Source organism: Schistocerca cancellata, chromosome 8 (assembly GCF_023864275.1).
Source record: "Schistocerca cancellata isolate TAMUIC-IGC-003103 chromosome 8, iqSchCanc2.1, whole genome shotgun sequence".
In the NCBI taxonomy this organism is placed as follows: domain Eukaryota; kingdom Metazoa; phylum Arthropoda; class Insecta; order Orthoptera; family Acrididae; genus Schistocerca; species Schistocerca cancellata.
The window spans coordinates 221231523-221255565 of NC_064633.1; the positions used below are offsets into that span (position 1 = coordinate 221231523).

At 38.9% G+C, this 24043-nt stretch overlaps 1 protein-coding gene across 3 annotated transcripts in view; it reads left to right on the forward strand.

Annotated features, from left to right (window-relative positions):
* LOC126094500 (multidrug resistance protein homolog 49-like) overlaps nt 1-23582 on the forward strand; it is a 365113-nt gene extending 341531 nt beyond the window's left edge. For all 3 annotated transcript variants that reach the window (XM_049908909.1, XM_049908910.1, XM_049908912.1), the window contains exons 22-24: nt 8602-8808; nt 8958-9104; nt 23346-23582. In XM_049908909.1, the coding sequence (XP_049764866.1) occupies nt 8602-8808; nt 8958-9104; nt 23346-23549 (558 nt within the window). In that variant the 3' untranslated portion in view covers nt 23550-23582. The remainder of the gene's footprint in view (nt 1-8601; nt 8809-8957; nt 9105-23345) is intronic.
* The last annotated feature ends 461 nt before the right edge of the window (nt 23583-24043 follow it).

A 24043-nucleotide genomic window follows, 5' to 3' on the forward strand; every position in this document is an offset into this window, starting at 1 on the left:
AATGGAAAATTTGACAAATGTGACAAAATCAACAAAACTGAATAGGCAATTTAAAAAGTGAGTTAGAGCAAATGTTAATGAATATCTGAGGTAGACGTATGAGCACATGTAAGAATGAAATGCAGAGGATAGGGCTGGACTCTTTTTGAAACTGTTTTGACCATACATGAACCACACATCAATGTAATATAATACAAAAAAGGGAACACACTGCTTTAAAGATGTGAATAGATTAGTGAGGACTGTTCATGAGAACATTTTGTACCACAATAATGTCATAAAAGAAGACAAATGTGAAATAGGAGTTTGTGGTATTTAACAAGTGATCACAGGTAAAACTTGCGATAAGTTGTAAAATAAATAGGTTGGAGGAAATTCCTGAGCCTGTAGACACTGCTATAAGAATGTGTAGATTAAAGGCTCTATTCTTTGTAACTGGAATGTCAGAAAGTCTGAGTTCTGAGTATTTGATATGAGACAATAGGAAAAACACAATTGTCAATTATAATAATTAAAAACAAAAATCCAGAAACTGTCAATATTACATTACATTAATTCATAATCACATGTTATCAAAATATTCTATAAAATATTTAAAACTGGTAGAAACATACTGAAAGGTATTAAGTAGGGAATTATATGACATTGTATATGTGAGGGTCATATAACTCAAATAAAATAAATTTGTGATTGACATATTGCAGTGACATGGGGCATTGTTACCAGTGCGCAGTTACCAACACTCAACAGGGCTCTGCATGTACCTACAAAGCAGACAACACAGTGAATATATGGCTCTCTAGAAAGAACAGTGATTGACTTGGAGTAGGTCCCCACCACTCTACTCACTGATATGTCAGTCACAAAGTTAGTTATTACTGACACGGAATAGAATAAATACTAAACACAAGAAGGATAATTGTGAAAGCTTGAGCATATTGACAAAGAGCTGTTTTCATGCTTTTTGGATTACAATAAGGCATCTGACTCTACAGATTAGCTTATATTTTAGCAAGTTTTTCAGTATTAGAGTATGTATTGAAAAACTGTACTGGCAAAAAGGAAATGGCAGCAAGTGTAAAAATAAGAATTCAAGCAGTTTTCTTGCACAAAATGGCATTAGACAGTGAATGCTTTTTACAGTCCCAGATCTACAATATTTCCAATCAGTGGCAAAAACTTGATGGTGGTGCCCCTCCCCCCCCCCCCCCCCTCCCGCCTTGAGCACTTGAGATAGGATGTCAAAAATTTAAAAAAAAAATCACTGTTTCAAAAATATGTTCATTTTGTAGTGCACATCTTTGAGAAGAGTTTGATACATAAAACATATATGTTTGAGAAAATGTATGACATGTTATTTGGTCTTAAGTGTGCCGAAGCACAGTACCTTGCCTCTTTACACAGCATTCTTCTGTCACACATCATTGTATTTCGGTGTGTAGAATTCAAACATGTGTATTTTATAATGGAAGTCACCAAGCCTATGTTCATGACAGTGGAAATTAAAATGTCCTGTGGTGCCTCTCCTGCTCCCAGTTGGCCAGTTTGATATCCCACCCCATTTTTTAAAAAAATCTCACAATTAATACTGTGTGAGATTATTTGTAACTGGGAGAATAAGAACTCTTCAGAAAATCTGCCTAGTAGCTAATAACTTTCTCTTTTGAATGGCATAAAATTACATATAGGAAACATAAAACCAGTCAAGACCAGAAACAAGCAAGACAGTACACATTTCTTCAATCCTTAGGTCGCAGCATTTTTTTTTCTCTCTCATCCTGGTACAGCTTTACACAGCATGCTTTGCTTTCTGTGAAAGAATCTATTTCATCGTCAAAGTTCGTCAAATGTTTTGCCACACGAAAAAGTCAAAATGTCATTGTCTAATACTGAAAAAGCTGTTAGTATGAATATAACCCCAGTTTGGTGTGGCTTATCAATCTGATTACGTCTATTTTGTCACTGTCTGCTAGATAAAACAAAATAAGTCTTGCAGCAATTGTAACACATGCCAAATAAGCAAGCCTGTTTGGCAAAAATAGTCATTTTTACCTACAAATACTAACAAAGAGATAGAGGGGCTGGCCAGTACTTACCTCAGCTCAGTACAGCCGATAGATACACATAAAACAGAACCGAAAATTTACATTCCTAGCTTTCGGAACAAATGTTCCTTCATCAGGGAGGAGAGAGGGGAAAGAAAGGGAAGAAGGGAAAGGAGATTCAGTTACTCACAACCCAGGCTATGAAGCAACAGGGAAAGGAAAATAGGGAGGGTAGCAAGGATGGAGGCATGGTTGTCAGAGGGAAGCCAAAGATATTCTACTGTAAGTACTGTGCCAGCTTCAAACCAAAGAGGATGCATACAGAAGTAAAGAAGTATATAGTATAAAGATAAACACAACTATGTAGGATGAAAAGATGCGTGAATGGCTAAAGAGGAAAGGGAAAGAGGAGAAGACTGAAGAGTAAATGGGAGTGAGGTTGTTTAACGTAGGTTCAGTCCAGGGGGATGGCGGGATGAAAGGATGTGTTGGAGTGCAAGTTCCCATCTCCGCAGTTCAGAGGGGCTGGTGTTGGGTGGGAGAAGCCAAATGGCTAGGAACCTAGGAACCTAGGAACCTGCTACACCGTATGTGCCATTTGGCTTCTCCCACTGTATCACTGGGCCTTAGTAGTGTAACAATCTGGCAAAAATTTTCTATCAAAATTTCACTTTCTTGGCTAAACCAAGAAGATAATAAGTAATCTTTCTTACGTGTTATTCCTGTCAGTCATTTATTTCCACTCTGGTAGTTTAAAGCTTTGGATTTTGCTAACAATTATAACAACACTGATCATTCGCTCACTTAATCAACCACATAAACAAACAGTGATTAGCGTTTACCCATTTGGTTTTATTTGGTACAGCTCATATAGCCCCCATCCCCTTTTGTCTGCAAGGAAGTTTTTTATTTCTAGATGTGATGGGGATTCCCCTGGCATGCACTTAATAAAAGCAAGTCTTCTGATCCAGACTGTATACCAATTAGGTTCCTTTCGGAGTATTCTGATACATTAGCTCCATACTTAACAATCATATACAACCGTTCCTCAATGAAAGATCCGTACCCACAGACTGGAAAGTTGCACAGGTCACACCAATATTCAAGAAAGGTAGTACGGGTAATCCACTAAATTACAGGCCCATATCGTTAACGTCGATATGTTGCAGGATTTTAGAACATATATTATGTTTGAACATTATGAATTACCTCAAAGAAAACTGTCTATTGACACACAATAAAAAAAACATAATTCCTGTGAAACACAACTACCTCTTTATTCACATGAAGTGTTGAGTGCTATTGACAAGGGATTTCAGATTGATTCCTTATTTCTGGATTTGGCTTTTGACGCTGTACCACACAAGCGGCTCATATTGAAATTGTGTGCTTATGGAATATTGTCTCAGTTATGTGACTGGATTTGTGGTTTCCTGTCAGAGAGGTTACAGTTCGTAGTAACTGATGTAAAGTCATCGAGTAAAACAGAAGTGATTTCTGGCATTCCCCAAGGTAGTGTTATATGCCCTTTGCTGTTCCTTATCTATATAAATGATTTGGGAGACAATCTGAGCAGCCGTTTTCAGTTGTTTGCAGATGTCACTGTTGTTTATCGACTAATAAAGTCATCAGAAGATCAAAACAAAGTGCAAAACGATTTAGAAAAAAATATCTGAATGGTGCGAAAAGTGGCAGTTGACCCTAAATAACGAAAAGCGTGATATCATCCACATGAGTACTCAAAGGAGCTCGTTAAAATTTGGTTACATGATAAATCAGTCCAATCTAAAAGCCGTAAATTCAACTAAATACCTAGGTATTTCAATTATGAACAACTTAAATTGGAAGGAACACATAGAAAATGTTGTGAGGAAGGCTAACCAAAGACTGCGTTTTATTGGCAGGACACTTAGAAAATGTAACAGACCAACAAAGGAGACTGCCTATACTTCGCTTGTCTGTCCTCTTTTAGAATACTGCTGCGCGGCGTGGGATCCTTATCAGATAGGACTGATGGAGTTCAAAGAAAGGCAGCATGTTTTGTATTATCGCAAAATATGGGAGAGAGTGTCACAAAAATGATACAGGATTTGGGCTGGAAATCATTAAAAGAAAGGCATTTTTCGTTGCGATGGAATCTTCTAACAAAATTCCAATCACCCACTTTCTCCTCCGAATGCGAAAATATTTTGTTGACACCGACCTACACAGGGAGCAACAATCACCACAATAAAATAAGGGAAATCAGAGCTCATACAGAAAGATATAAGTGTTCATTCTTTCTGCGCACTATACGAGATTGGAATAATAGAGAATTGTGAAGGTGGTTAAATGAATCCTCTGACACTCACTTAAATGTGATTTGCAGAGTATCCATGTAGATGTATATGAAGATGTAGATTGCAAAACCAATTACAGATTCTGAAAGTTTGGACTTATTGCTATTTTTCAATGTAGCCTTTGTCATGATAAGTGCATTTTTGGAGATGCTCTGGAAGTTTTTTCATTCCCATGTCATACCACTCTCCCACTGTCTTGTACAGGAAGGAATGGACAGCTGTCTTCAGCTCATCATTGCTTGAAAATTTCATTCCCCCCTAAATGTTGTTTCAATTTGGGGAACAAATAATAGTCACTGGGAGCCAAATCAAGGCTGTGTGGAGGATGGTGAATGATTTCCCACCTGAATTTGGTGATGAGATCTGTCATGGTGTGGAGAGCACGAGGGTGGGCATTGTCATGTTGCAAACAAACTCCATTTGTCAGGCGACTCCTCCTTTTGTTCTGTATAGCCCCGCATAGCTTTGTTAGTGTCTCGCAGTACCTTGCTGCAATGTTATACCTCTTCCCATGTCGTCGACCAGCTGAATGCCTTTCCTATCCCAGGATACTGGAGCCATCACCTTCCCTGTTGATGGCATTTGCTTTAACTTCTTGATATTTGGAGAACTGGAATGCCACCACTGTTCTGATTGTTTCTTAGTCCCTAGCATGAAGTAGTGGGCCCAAGTCTCAGCCCCGGTTGCAACTGAATCTAGGAATACCTCACCCTCTTCCCAGTAATGGTGCAGAAACTTGCGGGCAATTTTGACGTGCTTCCTTTTGTGTTCATCAGTGAGCATCCGTGGCACCCACCTGTTACACATCTTGTGTTACTTCAAAATGTCTGTCAAAATCTTGTCCATGACCCCTGTCAGTTTGGCAAACTCTTGCTCAATGTCTCATCCCAAACTGATGGATGCACGCAGCCAGCCTGGTCATGCACATTTGTACAGCCGCCTGCAAATTCCCAACACCATTTACGCCCTTTTTTACATCTGTACACTTTTCTCCATAAAATTGATCAACTGGTGATGAATTTCAATAGGGATTGACTCCTTAAACCATAGGAACCTAATCACAGAACACAATTCACACTTGGCGGATGCATCAGTTTTCCCTTCCATCATTAATGGCTGCTATGCTGAGAATGAGCATCACAGAGAGGTGGGTATCAGCAACAGTAGTGGTGTGGGGAGCAAAGAAAATGGCGCTGTTGTCAGATTTAAGCTAGATTGCCCTGCCCTGTTGGGAGCTCATTGATGACCTTACTTTATGAACAACACTCATATCTCATCATACAGGTTTCAATCTCTTCATCATCTGCTAATCTGCTGTTTTATATCTTATACTACTGTGCTAGATATTGACTTCATGTCTAACTGGGCTATGATAATGCAGTCACTATGCTGTTCATGGTAGCTTACCCACTTTCCTATTTTCTTATTCATTATAAGACCTACTCCTATATGGCCCCTGTTTGATTTTGTTTTCATAAGCTTGTACTCTCATACTGTTCATCCTGCCACCAAACTTCACTAATTCCCACTATATCCAACTCCAACCTATCGATTTCCCTTTTTAAGGGGTCTAACAATTCACACTCTGACTTGTAGAATGTAAGTTTAATTTTTCCTAATAGCAACATCCTCTTTAGTATTCCCCAACCTGGAGATCCAAATAGGGGACTATTTTACCTCTGGAATATTTTACCAAAGTGTATGACATCATCATTTAATCATACAGTAGAGTTGTATTCCCTGAAGAAAAATAACAGCTGTAGTTTCCCCTTACTTCCAGCTATTCACAGTAGCAACAAAGCACGGCGATGTTGGCTAATCTTACAAGGCCAGATTAGTCAGTCGTCCACAGACTGTTACACCTGCAATTACTAAAAAAGCTGCTGCTCTCCAAAGTTTAATAAAGGTAAGGTATGGCAAAGTTCCACATTTTGGCCATAGATGGGCCAATTGGGCCAGACTGACCACCATATCATCCTCTGCCAGTGGCATCATTGCATGAGGTATGGAGAGACATGTGTTCAGTACAGCACTCTCCAAATCATTGTGAGGTTTCTTGATCTTGGAACCACCACTAATCAGTCAAGTAGCTCCTCAGTTGGGTTCATGAGGGTGAGTGCACCCCTTATCAGTCCTCTCACTGAGGGAAAATCCCTAGCAGTACTGGGAATTGAACCCAAGTCCCCTGCATGCCAGCCAGCTGCACTGAACATTCAGCTATAGAGGCAGGCTCAAAGTTTAACAAAGCAACATTATTAACTTCTGAATTGCATTGAGCATAATTCTTCATTAACAAAGAATTTTTTGTATCATCCATACCTAACAAATGTGTTTTTTACATGCAAAAATTGAAATAAATTAGTTTTTGAAGGCTTTGGACTTTCAGCAGCTTTTGTAATACATGTAGATACCATCTGCTTTCAGTAGATATGAGTCACATCCCCTTCAACTTGTGTATTATTTCTCTAAAATTCACAGTTCATGTTAAGTAATGTGAGAATTGGCTACACAAATATGCCAGTGTGATAGAAAAAATACCAATATCATCAAACATACTCTAGGGTCTCCCACCCTGGATTTTTATCAAATTACTTCTCGTTGGATATTCTTGAAATAATTTGATCCTCTTTCATTCTCATCAGATGGTCTGCCATTTAAGTCTTCTGAAAATTATTATATTCATTATTGTTGGTTATTGTTATGGCATGTGTATTTTGCATTGTGTCTTCTCTTCCAGCTTTATGATTCCTTAGCAAGGCGATGTCCAAAGATTTTCTTATAAACTTTGTTTTCAAAAACTTGTAACTGGCATACTTCCATTTTAGTTCAACACCATGTTTTTGTTCTATAGGCTAGGACTGATCTAAAGGTTACGCTGTTACCTTTGTTAGCATTTTGTTGTCTCATATTCACTTCTACTTGTCTCTGTTTTTGTTCCTCTGTCATTGTGCCCAGAAATTGGAACTATTCATTGTGTTTGAATTTATGAATGCCAGTTACTAGATATGATTGGTCATCTTGTTCATCTCTACATCTTTGAAATATCATGTATTTTGTTTTCTGATTGTTTACTTCTAGGTCAAGTTTGGATGCTCCTTCTACAAACTTGAAAAATAACTGTCTTATGTCTATGATAATTATTATTCTGTCTAAATTGTTATGACAAAGGGGCTCTTATCTTTTTGCAATTGCTTCCTTTCTCCTTTCACCCATTTCACACAACACAAGCCCTGATCCCAGGCGAGCTGCAACACTGAACAATGTAGTCAGCTGGGGCAATGTAACTGAGCTTATGTAGATGCGTGTACTCTGTTAATTAGTTCTGAAGGATAACATTGTTTGAAATCTTAGCAACGTTCTTAGATGTGTTTATGTACTTATTGACTGCTCAGTATATCAATTATATAGTGAGCAGTTATCTTCCATTATCTGCATTACACCCAGGACTTTCCATTATCATATTAGTGTTTACCTATATAGATTAAACTACTGAACTTCAGATGTGCAGAAACTGGATGTTAAACAGGACACTTTATGTGATATTACTATTCATGTACACTACAATAGGTCTTGCTAAGTCATTTGATAATGAAATTCTTCAAACTCCCATTAAACTGTGTTTTCTTTGTGACTTTCTTTTATCATTACTGGCTAGTTACTAAAAATTTTTGTTCCAGACTAATGGAAACTTTTTAGGCCAAAGTAATTGCTTTCAAGACTGTATGTTGATTTTTGCCCATAGTGTTAATTTTCTAAACTGTTGGTTGGAAAAAGTTAATTAATATTGTATTTGATAACAGGAAATTGGTTACAATCTGTGTATCCATGCCCATGAAAGTTACTTCACAGCCCTTTTTAGACTGGTGAAGACAATTTCAAATGGTTGTGGCATCGCTATCCGTAAACTGTTTTGCAACTTAATTGAACTGTTAAAAGTTGGATGTAAAGCAGGAAGTTATTGTGATAGTCAGCAAATTAATATGTTATTTGTAATGGCAACATTTTTGCGATGACACAATATATCAGCAATAGTGTGTCTGCCACTCTATGTAAATAATTTGTGACAATGAAATAAGAAAGGTAGAACTCAACTGTAATTACTTGTAAGTCTATTCCCAGTGCCATTAAGAGAATAATTTTTTTAAATTTAAATAGAAGCATCTGTATGTGACAATGACAACTCTGATTTTTAATAAAAACAATCATTTTTATTGCAGACTTTAGATGAGTGTGATATACAGTCTTTTCCCCTGAAAACACTTCGTGCTCAGCTGGGGATTGTATCACAGGAGCCTACACTGTTTGACAGAACTATTGCTGAGAATATTGCATATGGTGATAATAGCAGAGAAATATCAAAAGAGGAAATAATAGCAGCTGCCAAGGCAGCAAATATTCACAATTTTGTTTCAGCACTTCCACTTGTGAGTACTGCAGAGTTTCTTTTTGGTGCTTTTACATTTTTCTTTGTAGTTTTATCATTATATAATTTTCATAGTCAGTCATTTTCTTCTAAATTTTTGCAATGGATGCTCATGAAACATTTAAATATTTAACTCTTATCTCAAAACAGGGTTATGACACAGGCCTCGGTGCTAAGGGTGCACAGCTTTCTGGAGGCCAGAAACAGAGAATTGCTATTGCTAGAGCTCTGGTCCGCAATCCAAGAGTATTATTACTGGATGAGGCTACATCAGCTCTGGACAATGAAAGTGAAAAGGTTAGTCCCCTTGCTGTCAACATTAACAGAATGCAACTAACTGAAGAGATTTGTGTGTGTGTGTGTGTGTGTGTGTGTGTGTGTGTGTGTGTGCGTGTGCGCACACGTGTGTGTACACATGTTTACTTCAGGATGGAAGAATACTAAAATGAATGATGAAGGCCAAATTTGAAGGCAAGGGGGAGATCCAGAGCAAGATGGATTGACTCAACTAACAATTGTTTAAGAAACAGTAATTTAATTGGAACAAAGCAGTTGTAGAAGAAGTTTAAAAGACAAGGGAAAGGGGAGAAATATCATAAATGTCCCAACTATGTCTGGTGCTAGGTAAAGGGAATCGGAAATGACAATGACAACAGTTGCTGAATGAAAATAAACTGACCTACATAAAACAGTTGTATTAACTTTTGACTATAATTTAACACTTTCACTATATCTTTTCTTTGGTAATCTCTCATTCACAAGTCCCTCAGCAGAGTAGAAGAAGTGATTTTATAGAAACTGACATAATTTAGCTTTGAAAAGGGATTCACTTTTCCTTATGTTTTTATGTCCAGTAGGGAGAAATTTGAAAATTTGATACTAGCATACTTTGCACCCCTCTACATTACAGTTAGATTTTTGATGGGTAGTGTATGTCATTCTTATGTTTGGTGTCATAGATGTGGACTGTTGAGCTGCTTTCAAAAAGAGTTTGGCATTTCATAACAAAACACATAACAGAAAAAATGTATTGACAAGCAATGACAATTATTCCCAGATGGCTAAAAAATTTGCAACAAAAGGTTCTTCAATTAACTCTACAAATATTTCTAATAACCTTTTTGAGTAAGAGAAGAGTTCACCCTGTGGATAATTCCATGTGATATAATGGAGGCACATGATCAAAATAAGCTACCTTTTTGACCATTTGGTCTACAATATAAAAGCAGCTAAACTTAATCTCTTCACAGTCTGAAGTATCGGATGTTCCCAGTTTACTTTGCAGTGAAGTCCCTGGAGCTTGGTGCTTGCAGCTCCCATTAACCATTGGTTATTGAATGCCACTGTGTAACTTCTGGGATTTTGTGACTTGATCAAAATTGTTTGTTTTGCTTAAGGCTTAGTTAAACAGAGAGTTAGCTGTTCATATGGACATAATGCACTGTTACCTGCTGGAATCGGCTGTGACCAAACTGAATGTGCGCACAGCCCAGCAAGCCAGCTGTTTGTTGGTGCTCATTGTCAGAAAATGAACTATTGTTCTGTAAACATGAGCAGTAGTTTCAGTGATGACTTGCACTACCTTTGAGAAAAAGGAGAAAGTTGTTATATCACATTAATAGTAAAAGAGGAGGCTATGATGAATTTCACTGTCTTTACAAGATCTGTGGTTATTTTGAAGACCTTTTCTTCAGTTGTTTTCGTACATCTCACAAACAATTTAAAATGTTACATCGCCTCAGTTAACCAAAAAAGTTGATTAACTCCAGTTGTGCATCATTTATTATCTAGTCAAAACATAAAAGGGAAAAAATAGTTAAGTATCCAAGAATCCTCCCTCCATGAACCATGGACCTTGCCGTTGGTGGGGAGGCTTGCGTGCCTCAGCGATACAGATGGCTGTAATGTAGGTGCAACCACAATGGAGGGGTATCTGTTGAGAGGCCAGACAAATGTGTGGTTCCTGAAGAGGGGCAACAGCCTTTTCAGTAGTTGCAGGGGCAACAGTCTGGATGATTGACTGATCTAGCCTTGTAACACTAACCAAAACGGCCTTGCTGTGCTGGTACTGCGAACAGCTGAAAGCAAGGAGAAACTACAGCTGTAATTTTTCCCAAGGGCATGCAGCTTTTTTGTATGATTAAATGATGATGGCGTCCTCTTGGGTAATATATTCCGGTGGTAAAATAGTCCCCCATTTGGATCTCCGGGCAGGGACTACTCAGGAGGATGTCGTTATCAGGAGAAAGAAAACTGCTGTTCTACAGATCGGAACATGGAATGCCATATCCCTTAATCGGGCAGGTAGGTTAGAAAATTTAAAAAGGGAAATGGATAGGTTAAAGTTAGGTATAATGGGAATTAGAGAAGTTCTGTGGCAGGATGAACAAGACTTTTGGTCAGGTGAATACAGGGTTATAAATACAAAATCAAATAGGGGTAATGCAGGAGTAGGTTTAATAATGAATAAAAAATAGGAGTGCGGGTAAGCTACTACAAACAGCATAGTGAACGCATTATTGTGGCCAAGATAGACATGAAGCCCATGCCTGCAACAGTAGTACAAGTTTATATGCCAACTAGCTCTGCAGATGATGAAGAAATTGATGAAATATATGATGAGATAAAAGAAATTATTCAGGTTGTGAAGGGAGACGAAAATTTAATAGTCATGGGTGACTGGAATTCGAGAGTAGGAAAAGGGAGAGAAGGAAACATAGTAGGTGAATATGGATTGGGGCTAAGAAATGAAAGAGGAAGCTGTCTGGTAGAATTTTGCACAGAGCATAAATTAATCATAGCTAACACTCAGTTCAAGAATCATGAAAGAAGATAGTATACATGGAAGAACCCTGGAGATACTAAAAGGTATCAGATAGATTATATAATGGTAAGACAGAGATTTAGGAACCAGATTTTAAATTGTAAGACATTTCCAGGGGCAGATGTGGACTCTGACTACAATCTATTGGTTATGAACTGTAGATTAAAATTGAAGAAACTGCAAAAAGGTGGGAATTTAAGGAGATGGGGCCTGGATAAACTGACTAAACCAGAGGTTGTAGAGAGTTTCAGGGAGAGCATAAGGGAACAATTGACAGGAATGGGGGAAAGAAATACAGTAGAAGAAGAATGGGTAGCTTTGAGGAATGAAATAGTGAAGGCAGCAGAGGATCAAGTAGGTAAAAAGACGAGGGTAGAAATCCTTGGGTAACAGAAGAGATACTGAATTTAATTGATGAAAGGAGAAAATACAAAAATGCAGTAAGTGAAGCAGGCAAAAAGGAATACAAACGTCTCAAAAATGAGATCGACAGGAAGTGCAAAATGGCTAAGCAGGGATGGCTAGAGGCCAAATGTAAGGATGTAGAGGCTTATCTCATTAGGGGTAAGATAGACACTGCCTACAGGAAAATTAAAGAGACATTTGGAGAAAAGAGAACCACTTGCATGAATATCCAAAGCTCAGATAGAAACCCAGTTCTAAGCAAAGAAAGGAAAGCAGAAAGGTGGAAGGAATATATAGAGGGTCTATACAAGGGGGAAGTTATTGAGGACAATATAATGGAAATGGAAGAGGAGGTAGAAGAAGATGAAATGGGAGATATGATACTGCATGAAGAGTTTGACAGAGCACTGAAAGACCTGAGTCGAAACAGACCCTGGGAATAGACAACATTACATTAGAACTACTGACGGCCTTGGGAGAGCCTGTCCTGACAAAACTACCATCTGGTGAGCAAGTTGTATGAGACAGGTGAAATGCCCTCAGACTTCAAGAAGAATATAATAATTCCAATCCCAAAGAAAGCAGGTGCTGACAGATGTGAAAATTACCGGACTGTCTGTTTAATAAGTCACAGATGCTAAATACTAACGCAAATTCTTTACAGCCGAATGGAAAAACTGGTAGAAGCCGACCTCGGGGAAGATCAGTTTGGATTCCGTAGAAATATTGGAACACGTGAGGCAATACTGACCCTACGACTTATCTTAGAAGCTAGATTATGGAAAGGCAAACCTACGTTTCTAGCATTTGTAGACTTAGAGAAAGCTTTTGACAATGTTGACTGGAATACTCTCTTTCAAATTCTAAAGGTGGCAGGGGTAAAATACAGGGCGCGAAAGTCTATTTACAATATGTACAGAAACCAGATGGCAGTTATAAGAGTCGAGGGGCATGAAAGGGAAGCAGCGGTTGGGAAGGGAGTGAGACAGGGTTGTAGCCTGTCCCCGATGTTATTCAATCTGTATATTGAGCAAGCAGTAAAAGAAACAAAAGAAAAATTCGGACTAGGTATTAAAATCCATGGATAAGAAATAAAAACTTTGAGTTCGCCGATGACATTGTAATTCTGTCAGAGACAGCGCCGGACTTGCAAGAGCAGTTGAACGGAATGGACAGTGTCTTGAAAGGCGGATATAAGATGAACATCAACAAAAGCAAAACGAGAATCATGGAATGTAGTCGAATTAAGTTGGGTGATGCTGAGGGAATTAGATTAGGAAATGAGACACTTAAAGTAGTAAAGGAATTTTGCTATTTGGGGAGAAAAATAACTGATGATGGTCGAAGTATAGAGAATATAAAATGTAGACTGGCAATGGCAAGGAAAGCGTTTCTGAAGAAGAGAAATTTGTTAACATCGAGTATTGATTTAAGTGTCAGGAAGTCGTTTCTGAAAGTATTTGTATGGAGTGTAGCCATGTATGGAAGTGAAACATGGACGATAAATAGTTTGGACAAGAAGAGAATAGAAGCTTTCGAAATGTGGTGCTACAGAAGAATGCTGAAGATTAGATGGGTAGATCACATAACTAATGGGGAAGTATTGAATAGAATAGGGGAGAAGAGGAGTTTGTGGCACAACTTGACAAGAAGACAGGACCGGTTGGTAGGGCATGTTCTGAGGCATCAAGGGATCACAAATTTAGCATTGGAGGGCAGCGTGGAGAGTAAAAATTATAGAGGGAGACCAAGAGATGAATACACTAAGCAGATTCAGAAGGATGTAGGTTGCAGTAAGTACTGGGAGATGAAGAAGCTTGCACAGGATAGAGTAGCATGGAGAGCTGCATCAAACCAGTCTCAGGACTGAAGACCACAACAACAAAGATCCAAGAATTGTATTAAATGATCTTCCAGAATGACAGTGTATCATTATCATGCACAGGTTTAGTCTCAGCATAGGAATAATTATGATACAGACCTCTTCACTCTAGTTCATGCATGCATTTTGCTATATCAACTGAACTATACTTTACACAATAATATTCATATGATAATATATAATATTTGGAAAAATGAGGGTATTTGAGGCATTTAACGTAAGTGATAAAGAAATATACTGAGACTAAGCTGATCTTAGATAACAATGTCAGGCAGCAGAAACAGGAAGTTAAGCAGTTTTCACATTAATATTAGGACAAAGTAATGGCTTCCAAACAAAAATTTCTGGTGTGCTCCACTCAACCAATGATTCACAGTCTCAGGCTAACTATCCCCTGAGGCATAAAAAGAAACTTTGTTAGGGATAAATAAAAAATAGGTTTGATGAAGGACTTAGTGACCACTCTAAATTATTTTTTTAATAGTAGCTATTACAATGGACTCAGATGTATAATATATCATCATCATTATCATCATCATCAGCCACTTGGAATCCACTGATAGATAAGCATTGTCTCTAGATATTTCTGTGCATTATGATTGTCAGGGATATGGATCCCTGTTGTTCCAGCATATTGTCTAATGTCTTTTACCTACCTTCACTAGTTCATCTTCTCAGTCTTTTTTTATATTTTGGAATACAAGAAAGAACGTCATTTGTCCACTTACTATTCATCTTCTTGGGTAATGTCCAGCATGCCACCACTTTTTTTCACAACTATCATAGTTATGTCTTCGAGTCCACTCAGTCCCCTAATCCATTTATTTGCATTCATGTCTCCTGCAGTCATCTGCAACAAGCTCTCTCCATTGGTCACTAAACCACCCTCAAATTTTGAATGGTCTTTGTGTTGAAAGACTACATCTTCCTGTCATGAGTAAAGACTGGTCATATGCACAGTTTGTAAATGTTCAGATTTATACACATTGAAAACTTCACTCTGAAAATTTATTTGGTTTACCAAGAGCACTCTGGGCCATTTTACTCTTTTATTTATTTCTTTGGCTGTTCATTCAGTGATAGTAGTTATCACTTGTCATCAGTAATAAATTCTAAAAGTAAGTCTTTTCTTGACTTGGAAAACTGATAGTTAAACATGTGGGTTCTAAGACCAACTTCAGTGAATGAAAAAATATTTTCAGATAGTAAAATTCAAGCAGAAGTACAGCTCCTTGGACCTCAAGAAGACAACACCTTGTGAACAGGTTTTTTATGAAACAGAACTGACATTATTTTAGCAAGAGGTCTGTAGTTAGTTGCTGTTGTTGTTGGAAGATTGGAAGACTGTAGTGCCTGTACTCCTTTCACAAAATCCTATTATGCTGTGATACAATTTCCTTAATTTTATTACTGCAATAGAAACTCTTGACCTTCACCAGTTGGAACAGCATTTCCAGCACCATCTGAGGAAACTATCCCAGCTACTCCTGTCCTATGACTACTCAGGATTGTCTATAACCAAGAAAGAGCCTACCATTATGATCCAGCCCCCACCCCCTCCCCTGTCAGCCCCTCATAGATCCCTGACCATGCCTGACTGACTGACTTATTATACCTTCCATATCCCCTAAAATTTCCTCTACCTTCAGTGAAACAGGTTACTCCTAATTACCCATCCCATAACACTATTTTCAACCTTTCTGCAAAAACTCTGAGCTCTGCAGAACTTGCAGTATTTCCTAAAGGCCCCACATTTAGCTCAAAACCTAAATTCTATCATGTTAGATTTGTAAAAGACCTTCTTTCCTATACCTGTTCTCTGCAGTGGAAAAATTTCTTTACCGTGCACCCCACTGACAACAGCCAACCAAAAACCTCACATGAAACTTGATTTTAAACAATTCCAACCTCCCTTTAATCAAGATTTGCTTCCCCCCCCCCCCCCCCCCCTCCCTCGTCCCTTTCCACCCAGTGATCCTCTGGTTATCTTTCAGGAATTCCTCTCTTCTAGTGTGGCCTCACCTTCGTTTCTTAAATCCCTCCTCAGTGAGTCTAACATGCCCAGCATCACTCCAGTGGACCATATAGCTATCTATCACCTGAAAACCAATCCAGACCTCATCATCCTTCCTACAGACAAAGTCTACACCACAGTGGTCAGGAATTGTAGCAACTACGTGTCTTAAGGTCTCTGCCAACTTTCCAACACCAGTGTATACAAACTTATTACCATGATCTCATGCCAAAAGTCCAACAAGACCTCCAGCAACTCTTCATGGCCTTAGACCCATCAAAAAACATGACACCTGAACCATCTCCTTCCTGACCCCAAACTCCACAAACCCAGTCCCACAGATTTCCCCTCCCTCGCCATTCCATTGTAGCTGGGTACAAGACTCCCACTGAACATACCTCTGCCTTTGTTGACCAACAACTCCAAACCATTGTCCATGATCTCCCATCCCACATTTGAGATATTACTCACTTCATTCTCTGCCTTTACACAGTTCCTGCCCATTACCACCAGACTCCTTGTTGGTCATTGTGGATGCAAAGTTCTTACATACTAACATTATTTTCCAACACCCTCCTCATATCAAACACACCACCCCTTTCCTCATCCTCCAGACCAACCGCATCCTAATCCACAATTATTTAACTTTTGAAGGCCAAATCTATAAACAAATCCTGGGTACTGCCATGAGTACTAATGTAGCACCTTTCTGTGTCAGCTTATTCACAAACCATCTGGAGGAATCCTTCCTTTCCAGTCAACACTGAAAACTCCTTGTCTGATTCAGATTCACTCATGACATTTTCATGATATGGGTGCATGGCAAAAGCAACCTGTGCTCCTTCCTTCAAAACTTAACACCTATTCCATCTGGTCCTTCTCAGCTCAACAAGCCATCTTCCTAGATGTTGATCTCCACCTCCCAGATGGCTCTATAAATACATCCGTTTGTATCAAGTGCACCAGCCACCAACATTACCTCTACTACTTCAACAGTTGTCACCCATTGCCTGTCAAGAAGCTCTTCCATATACCTTGCCACCTGTGGATGCTACATCTGCAGTATCAAGCAGGTGTTGTCAAAGTATTCCAATAACCTTACCAGAGTCTTTATTGACAGACAGTATCCTATCCATAAATGGACCATCTCTTCCTCTGACACCAGTAACCCTGTTAATCAGCCATTGATCAGAACTCCTCTAACATCTGGTATCACCCTAGCCTTGAAAATCTCAACTACATCCTTCATTGGGGCTTTGACTACAGTTCATTGTCCCCTGGGACAAGAGATATCCTACCCAAAATATAATCCTCATCACTCAAAATAGTATCCCACCACCCATTTAACCACAGAATATCTTCATCCATCCCTACTCGAATCCTACTCCCAATCATTTCTTTGTGGTCAATCAAAGTTAAAGACCTGTCCCTTACATCTGCTCAGTAGCTCCCACTGCAGTCCAATCACAGGAGTCTTCAACCCAGTAAAAGGCCAGGCCATGTGTGAAAACAGCCATGTTATACATTAGCTATACTGCAATTACTGTACAACATTCTATATTGGCATGACAAGTAAACAACTGTCCATGTGCATGAATGCCAAACTGTGGCTTGACCACCCAGTTGCCAAACATGCTAGACACCACAACAGTAATGACTTCAACAGGTACCTCACTACATGGGCCATTTGGATACTCCCTTCCAGTGCAAGTTTCTCTGCACTACACAAGTGAGACTTGTCTCTCCAGCATAACCTGCACTCTCGTAATCTCCCTGATGTAAAACTCTCCTAACTTGTTTCCCACTGCCTTCCCTTACCTCTGCCATTCTCTCCTTTGTCCACACCACTCTTTCCCCATCCTGATTCTGTGCTGCCTTCTCCCGTCACTCTTCTCCCCCCCCCCCCCCCCCCCCATGAGCACTTTCCCTTTCCCTTCCTGCCCCCTCTCTCTCCCCTCCCCTTCCCCTTCTCTGCATCCCTCTTCTCTTTTTTTCCACCCCTCATCATTGCTATCTCCCCTCCCTGGCTCCCTCCTCACCACCACCTTCCTCTCCTTCCCTCCCCGTCCTCTATCCCTTATATGCTCTACTCTCTGAGCTCCCTTCATCTTGTTGTATGTCATCTGGCAAAAGACCTGCATCACAGTACCCCACTATTCCCTCCTTGCCTAGTGCATCCTTCCCTATCCCCTCCATACCCCTATATACACAAGGCAACTACTTTAGATAATTGATATTAAATAATAAGCCGTGTTGCTGCTATAAGCATAGACATTTGGATGTCTGTTTGGTTGTGTGTACATGAATGGCTGAGCTCCTACCAAAAAAAGAGCAAGACATTCCTATCTGAGTTTAGAATTACATCTGGTACCAGATAGCTTTCTGTCCTTAGTGCCCTATGGGCATTGTTACCACTCATAGGCAAGACTAGTTCTGGGACCTTCCCATTAGCACTCCTGCAGTCAACTAATACTATGTTAACATTTTCATTCTCTGACCTGCTGTGATGAATGTGACCCTGTCTGGAACAAAAACATGTTATCGGGCCTGTGGAGGGTCTTCTTTATCCTAAAAAAACCCACAGGTACACACCACATGTACTCCACTATCCTGATAGCTGCATCCTCTGTCTAGTGCATGCCTGGCCTTTTAAGGGGGTTCTATAATTCTCCACCTGTCAGCAGAGGTCAAGAAATCCACAGCCAAGATCATCACAGAATCATCTGAGCCTGTGATTGAAGCTCTCCACTTAGCTCAAACCAGAGGACCACATCTGCTTCTGCCCCATAAGCCAAGCCAAGCTAGCTGTCTTCCCCAAATCAGCCAGCTGTATCTAGGATCTGACAATGGCCTTTGAACCCAGGTCACAGTCATCATTCATGCTTACATGAACCACAATTTGCAGCTGGGTGCATCTGCTGCATGTAATCGCTGGCGGCAGAGACTCCTCCACATCTTGGTTCAGACCTCTGGCAAGCAAACATGGCAGACATTGGCCTTCTTTCCCAACCCGCCCACTGTTTCCCTGAGGGGCTCCACCACTTGCTAACATTGGAGCTTCCAATGACAAGCAATCCCATCCTCCACACTTATACAGACCTCTCAGGAAGATTCCCTATGGTTTCAACAGGCAACAGATACCATGCTATCTCAGATGTACTTTCAGCAGTAGACAGTACCTCAAACCTATTTTAAGACATGGGGGGATGGATGGGACCCACTTTCATCTTCCACCCAGAGATTCGTGAGCCCCCACTGTTTGCCAATCACTGTCTGGTAAGTGCCAACTGATCAGGATGTGTGAATTGGAAGGCACAGCAACACTAGGGATTCCACGCGACATTATAGGCTACAGAAGTGCAAAAGCATTCATCTCAGGTGCCCCAATACCACTGCAGCCCAGGACAACAGCCTGAAGCTTGTCAACCATGGCCAATCCCCCTGCATCTGTACACAATAGGTGCAGTCCCTGTCCATTCATACATCTTTAATCAGTTTTTGTCTGTACCACAAGTAATGTAACACTAACCCAAGACCTCAGTGCAATCTAAGTCTAGCTGCCACACTGCTTCTGGTTTACTACACTCCAAAGTCAGTTCACGTGAAGCTAATGTGCTACAGTTTATGCAGAAAACATGTAGTAAATTGGCAACCACTGGTCTACATAGCAAAATACACAGACAAAATTTGCTTCAATACAGAAATTACTGCTGCTTCAGGTGCATCCAATCGGCTCTGCAACAGCTACTGCACTTACTTTTCTTCCGTTCTGGCAGTTGAACAGCAATATCTTGCGGCAGTGCAGGCATGTTTTAATTTGACCTCAGATTTATATTTTTGTACTTAAGACTGTCATTTTCCCTTGTTAGAGTGTTAGTTACAAATTGTAAACAACTAAAGGATGGACCATTTTAATCCATATTGGAGATGAGATACAGCAAAATTTTTTAGATAAAAGTTGTAGGTGGCAAAGAGGATCATGCATTGCTACTAAGTAATGACTGTAACATTAATAATGATTTTCAAGGTGATTTGGAGGTCAAAGTGATATTTTTTAAATGGGAGCCCTAATATATGATTCAGGATTTGAAAAGAGTGGCAAATTGTAAAATCATGTATTATTTAAGGTCATGGCAAGGTTCAATCAAAGCCAAATAATCAAATATGTTTTTAATTGTAGTACATATTAACTCAGAATAGAGGAGGGATACAGAAAAATACAATGTCAGATGCAGACTGGAAGGGGCATAAGGGTCACATATCTTTACCAATATCCATGAATTTAAAGGTAATTACTGAAGGTCATTCAAAGGTTGAGTTTTGTTTTGTGGAACTCCTATTTGTGATATCAGATTTGGAAAGAGCAACAGAGATTTGAAGTTAAAGTTGTAATTAATGTGTTTATTGCCTAAAATAAATACATCACAGTGTATAAATATTATTGTTTCATATGCACAACAGGAGAAATATAAATAAAATTTAGATAATTGATTTACAAGTTTCTGAATGCATTCCCTCACATCTCATTCCTTGGGATGCCCCTTCCAGTTTGTATCTGACATAGTATTTTGCTGTAGCCCTCCTCTATTCTAAATTAATTGCTACTAGAATTAGAAATATATTTGCTTATTTGACCTTCAATGAACTAGCCATGACCTCGAATAATGTATCATTTTATACATAAAATTTGTCACCCTTTTCAAATCCTGAATCAAATATTAGAGTTCTCATTTTTAAAAAAATCCTTTAATCTCCAAATTACCTTGAAAATCACTTTTGAAGTCGTGGCCATGAGTAGCAATACGTGACCCTCTTTGCTACCTACAACTTTATCTAAGACATTTTGCTATATCTTATCTCCATCCCTAGTTATTCCCCATTACAGATTAGAATGGTCCGCCCTGTATACTCATTACCACCAGGACACATAAAAATAATCAGAAATGAATGAGTTTCTCATCCAGTCAATACTTTTGAATTTGCTGTTCTGGTTGGTGACTACCCTGTTGAGATTTACATCAGAGTTTAGTCAAGTAGGAGTTTAATATCTCAGTACACCATTCCTCAAGGAAATAAATCTGCAAGAAGACATGTTCCTTCTTATTCGATGCATAACACGATCATCCCATACACAAACAACATTTGAATATGATTTATGAATGAGGAACTTGCTGTGCAAACTTTTCCTTTTACATGGAATGTAGATATCATTACTCGTAATTACTTTGCGTGGCTGCACTGTAATGCTAATAATTCACATATCCAAGGGCATACTATGTTTCAGCCAGTCCAATATTTGCTCCATGTTGCCATTGTGTGTTACATTGTTAATGGCCAGCAGTGTATGAATGAATTAGTGCTTTAATGTTCTGTCACCTATGGTGTTAAAAGCGTCAGGCAGATCATGGCACCAATGACATATTCCCACCTGTCTCACTCATGAAGCCCTTTACTTACAAATTCAAAAACAGGAGCATCAGTAGATCATCTTTTTCTGAAACTGTGTTGTGCATTGGAAACGAGTTTCTCAGTACATAGGAAATCTAGCATCCCAGGTGTGGAGAAGCAACTGAAAGAGTTAAAAACAGGTAAGTCTGTGTGGAACCCCAGTTTGGTTGTTTAAAGAGTACTCTACAGCATTGGGTCCTTACCTAGCTTGCATTTATCATGAATATCTCCCCTAGTGCAAAGTCCCAAGCAATTAGAAAAAAGCACAGGTGACTCCTGTACATAAGAAGGGTGAAAGAACAGACAAATATCTCTAACATTGGTTTGCTGCAGAGTCATTGAATACATTCTCAATTCAAATATAATAAATTTTCTTGAGACTGAGAATCTTAAGTCCATGAATCAGCATAATTCCAGAAAGTATCGCTCATGCTTGCCCTTTTCTTACATGATGTACTGTGAAGGGTAACAGGCAGATTTTGTATTTCTAGATTTCCAGAAAGTGTCTGACACAGTGCTCCATTGCAGGCTGTTAAAAACAGTACGAGCTTATAGAACAGGTTCACAGATATATGACTGGCTTGAAGACTTCTTAAGTTATAGAACCCAGTATGTTCTCAACGGTGAGTGTCCATCAGAGATGAGGCAATTGTCAGCAGTGCCCCGGGGAAATAGGACTGCTGTTATTCTGTACATACATAAATGATTTGGTGGATAGGATGGCCAGCAGTCTGCAGTTGTTTGCTGATGATGCTGAGGTGTCTAGTAAGGTGTCAAAGTTAAGTGACTGTAGGAGGATACAAAATGACAAAATTTCTAGTTGGTGTAGTGAATGGCAGCCAGCTCTCAATGTAGAAAAATGTAAAGTAATACAAATGAGAGGAAAAGCAGACCTGTAATGTTCAGATACAGCATTAGTAGTGTCCTGCTTGACACAAACATGTTTAAATATTTGGGCTTAGTGTTGCAAAGCAGTATGAAATGGAATTTGCATATAAGGATTGTGGTAGGGAAGGTGAATGGTTGACTTCAGTTTATTGGGAGGATTCTAGGAAATTGTGGTTCATCTGTAAAGAAGATCACATATAAGATGCTAAGGCAACATATTCTTGAATACTGAACGAGTGTTTGGGATCCATACAGGTCGAATTAAAGGAAGACATTGAAGCAATCCAGACGCAAGCTGCTAGATTTGTTACTGGTAGGTTCAAACAACACACGAGTGTTACGGACATGCTTTGGGAACTCAAATGGGAATAGCTTGAGGAAAGGCAATATTCTTTTCGAGGAACACTATTGAGAAAATTTAGAGAACCAGCATTTAAAGCTGATGCAGAATGATTCTCCTGTCATCGACATACATTTTGCATAAGGACCGTGAAGATAAGATATGAGAAATTAGGGCTCATATGGAGGCACATAGACGGTCCTTTTGCCCTCACTCTATTTGTGAGTGGAACAGGAATGAGAATGACTAGTAGTGGTACAAGGTACCCTCATCCACACACTGTATGGTGGATTGTGGAGTATCTATGTAGATGTGGATGTAGGATTTAAGAGGCTCTTTTGAAAAATTATTCTATCATTTCTGAGAAGCTTGGTAAACACACTGTTATATGATGAACTACATACTGATTTTATGTAATTAAAAAATGAACAATTAACTGCTTGGCATTTATTTTCTAGCATGCATGTTAATTTTGAAGTGCTACCAATTGCAAAATATTTAGTCTATTGTCAGTTTATTGTGTTACATTCTGAACATGGATACCCATAGTTAAATACTGCACATTCTCTTTTCTATTTTTCATTATTTATCATAGGTAAATATAAGGAGTAAAAGTTTTAAAATAACTTTTAGTGTTTTATAAATGTGGGGAATAATTTTCAGAACTGGAGACAAAATATAGCATTATAATTGATCCTACTATTTTACTTTAAGGCATGTAATGTTTTATTTTGCAGGTTGTGCAGGAAGCATTGGATCAAGCTTCAGAGGGAAGAACTTGCATTACAATAGCCCACAGGTTAGCAACAGTGCAGAATGCAGACACTATATGTGTGCTAAACAACGGAAAAATTGCTGAAATGGGAAGGCATGATCAGCTGCTTGCTGCAAGAGGGCTGTACTTCCAGATGTACCAGCAATCTACTGGCATGCCCCAGTGATGTAAACACTATTAGCTCCACCAAAACTGTCTCAAGGTGTATTGTATTGTATTGTATTGTATTTATTGGTCCAGTAAATCTTACATGTACAGTACAGCACATCAGATATTGGACAGGTCAAAGTATATCTTACAATTAAAACACTTTAGAAACTAGAAAATTATGTTCACAAAATTTTATAGAAAATTATGTTCACAAAATTTTACAGCACTTCATATACTGGGCAAGTCAATGTGTAAGTTATAATTAAACCACATTAGAAACTTGAAGTTTACAACTGAATACATGTATAAGCCAATATTAACGATTAAAGTATTTGCATGATCCTCTCTTAAGCTCTAAGGATTTTTGAGGAACTCTTCTACACTATGAACTGACATGTACACTAGAGAATTACATTCACAGAATTTTACTTCATATACTGGGCAAGTCGCTATACAACTTATACTTGAACCCCATTATAAACTTGAGAATTACATCTGAATGTATTTATA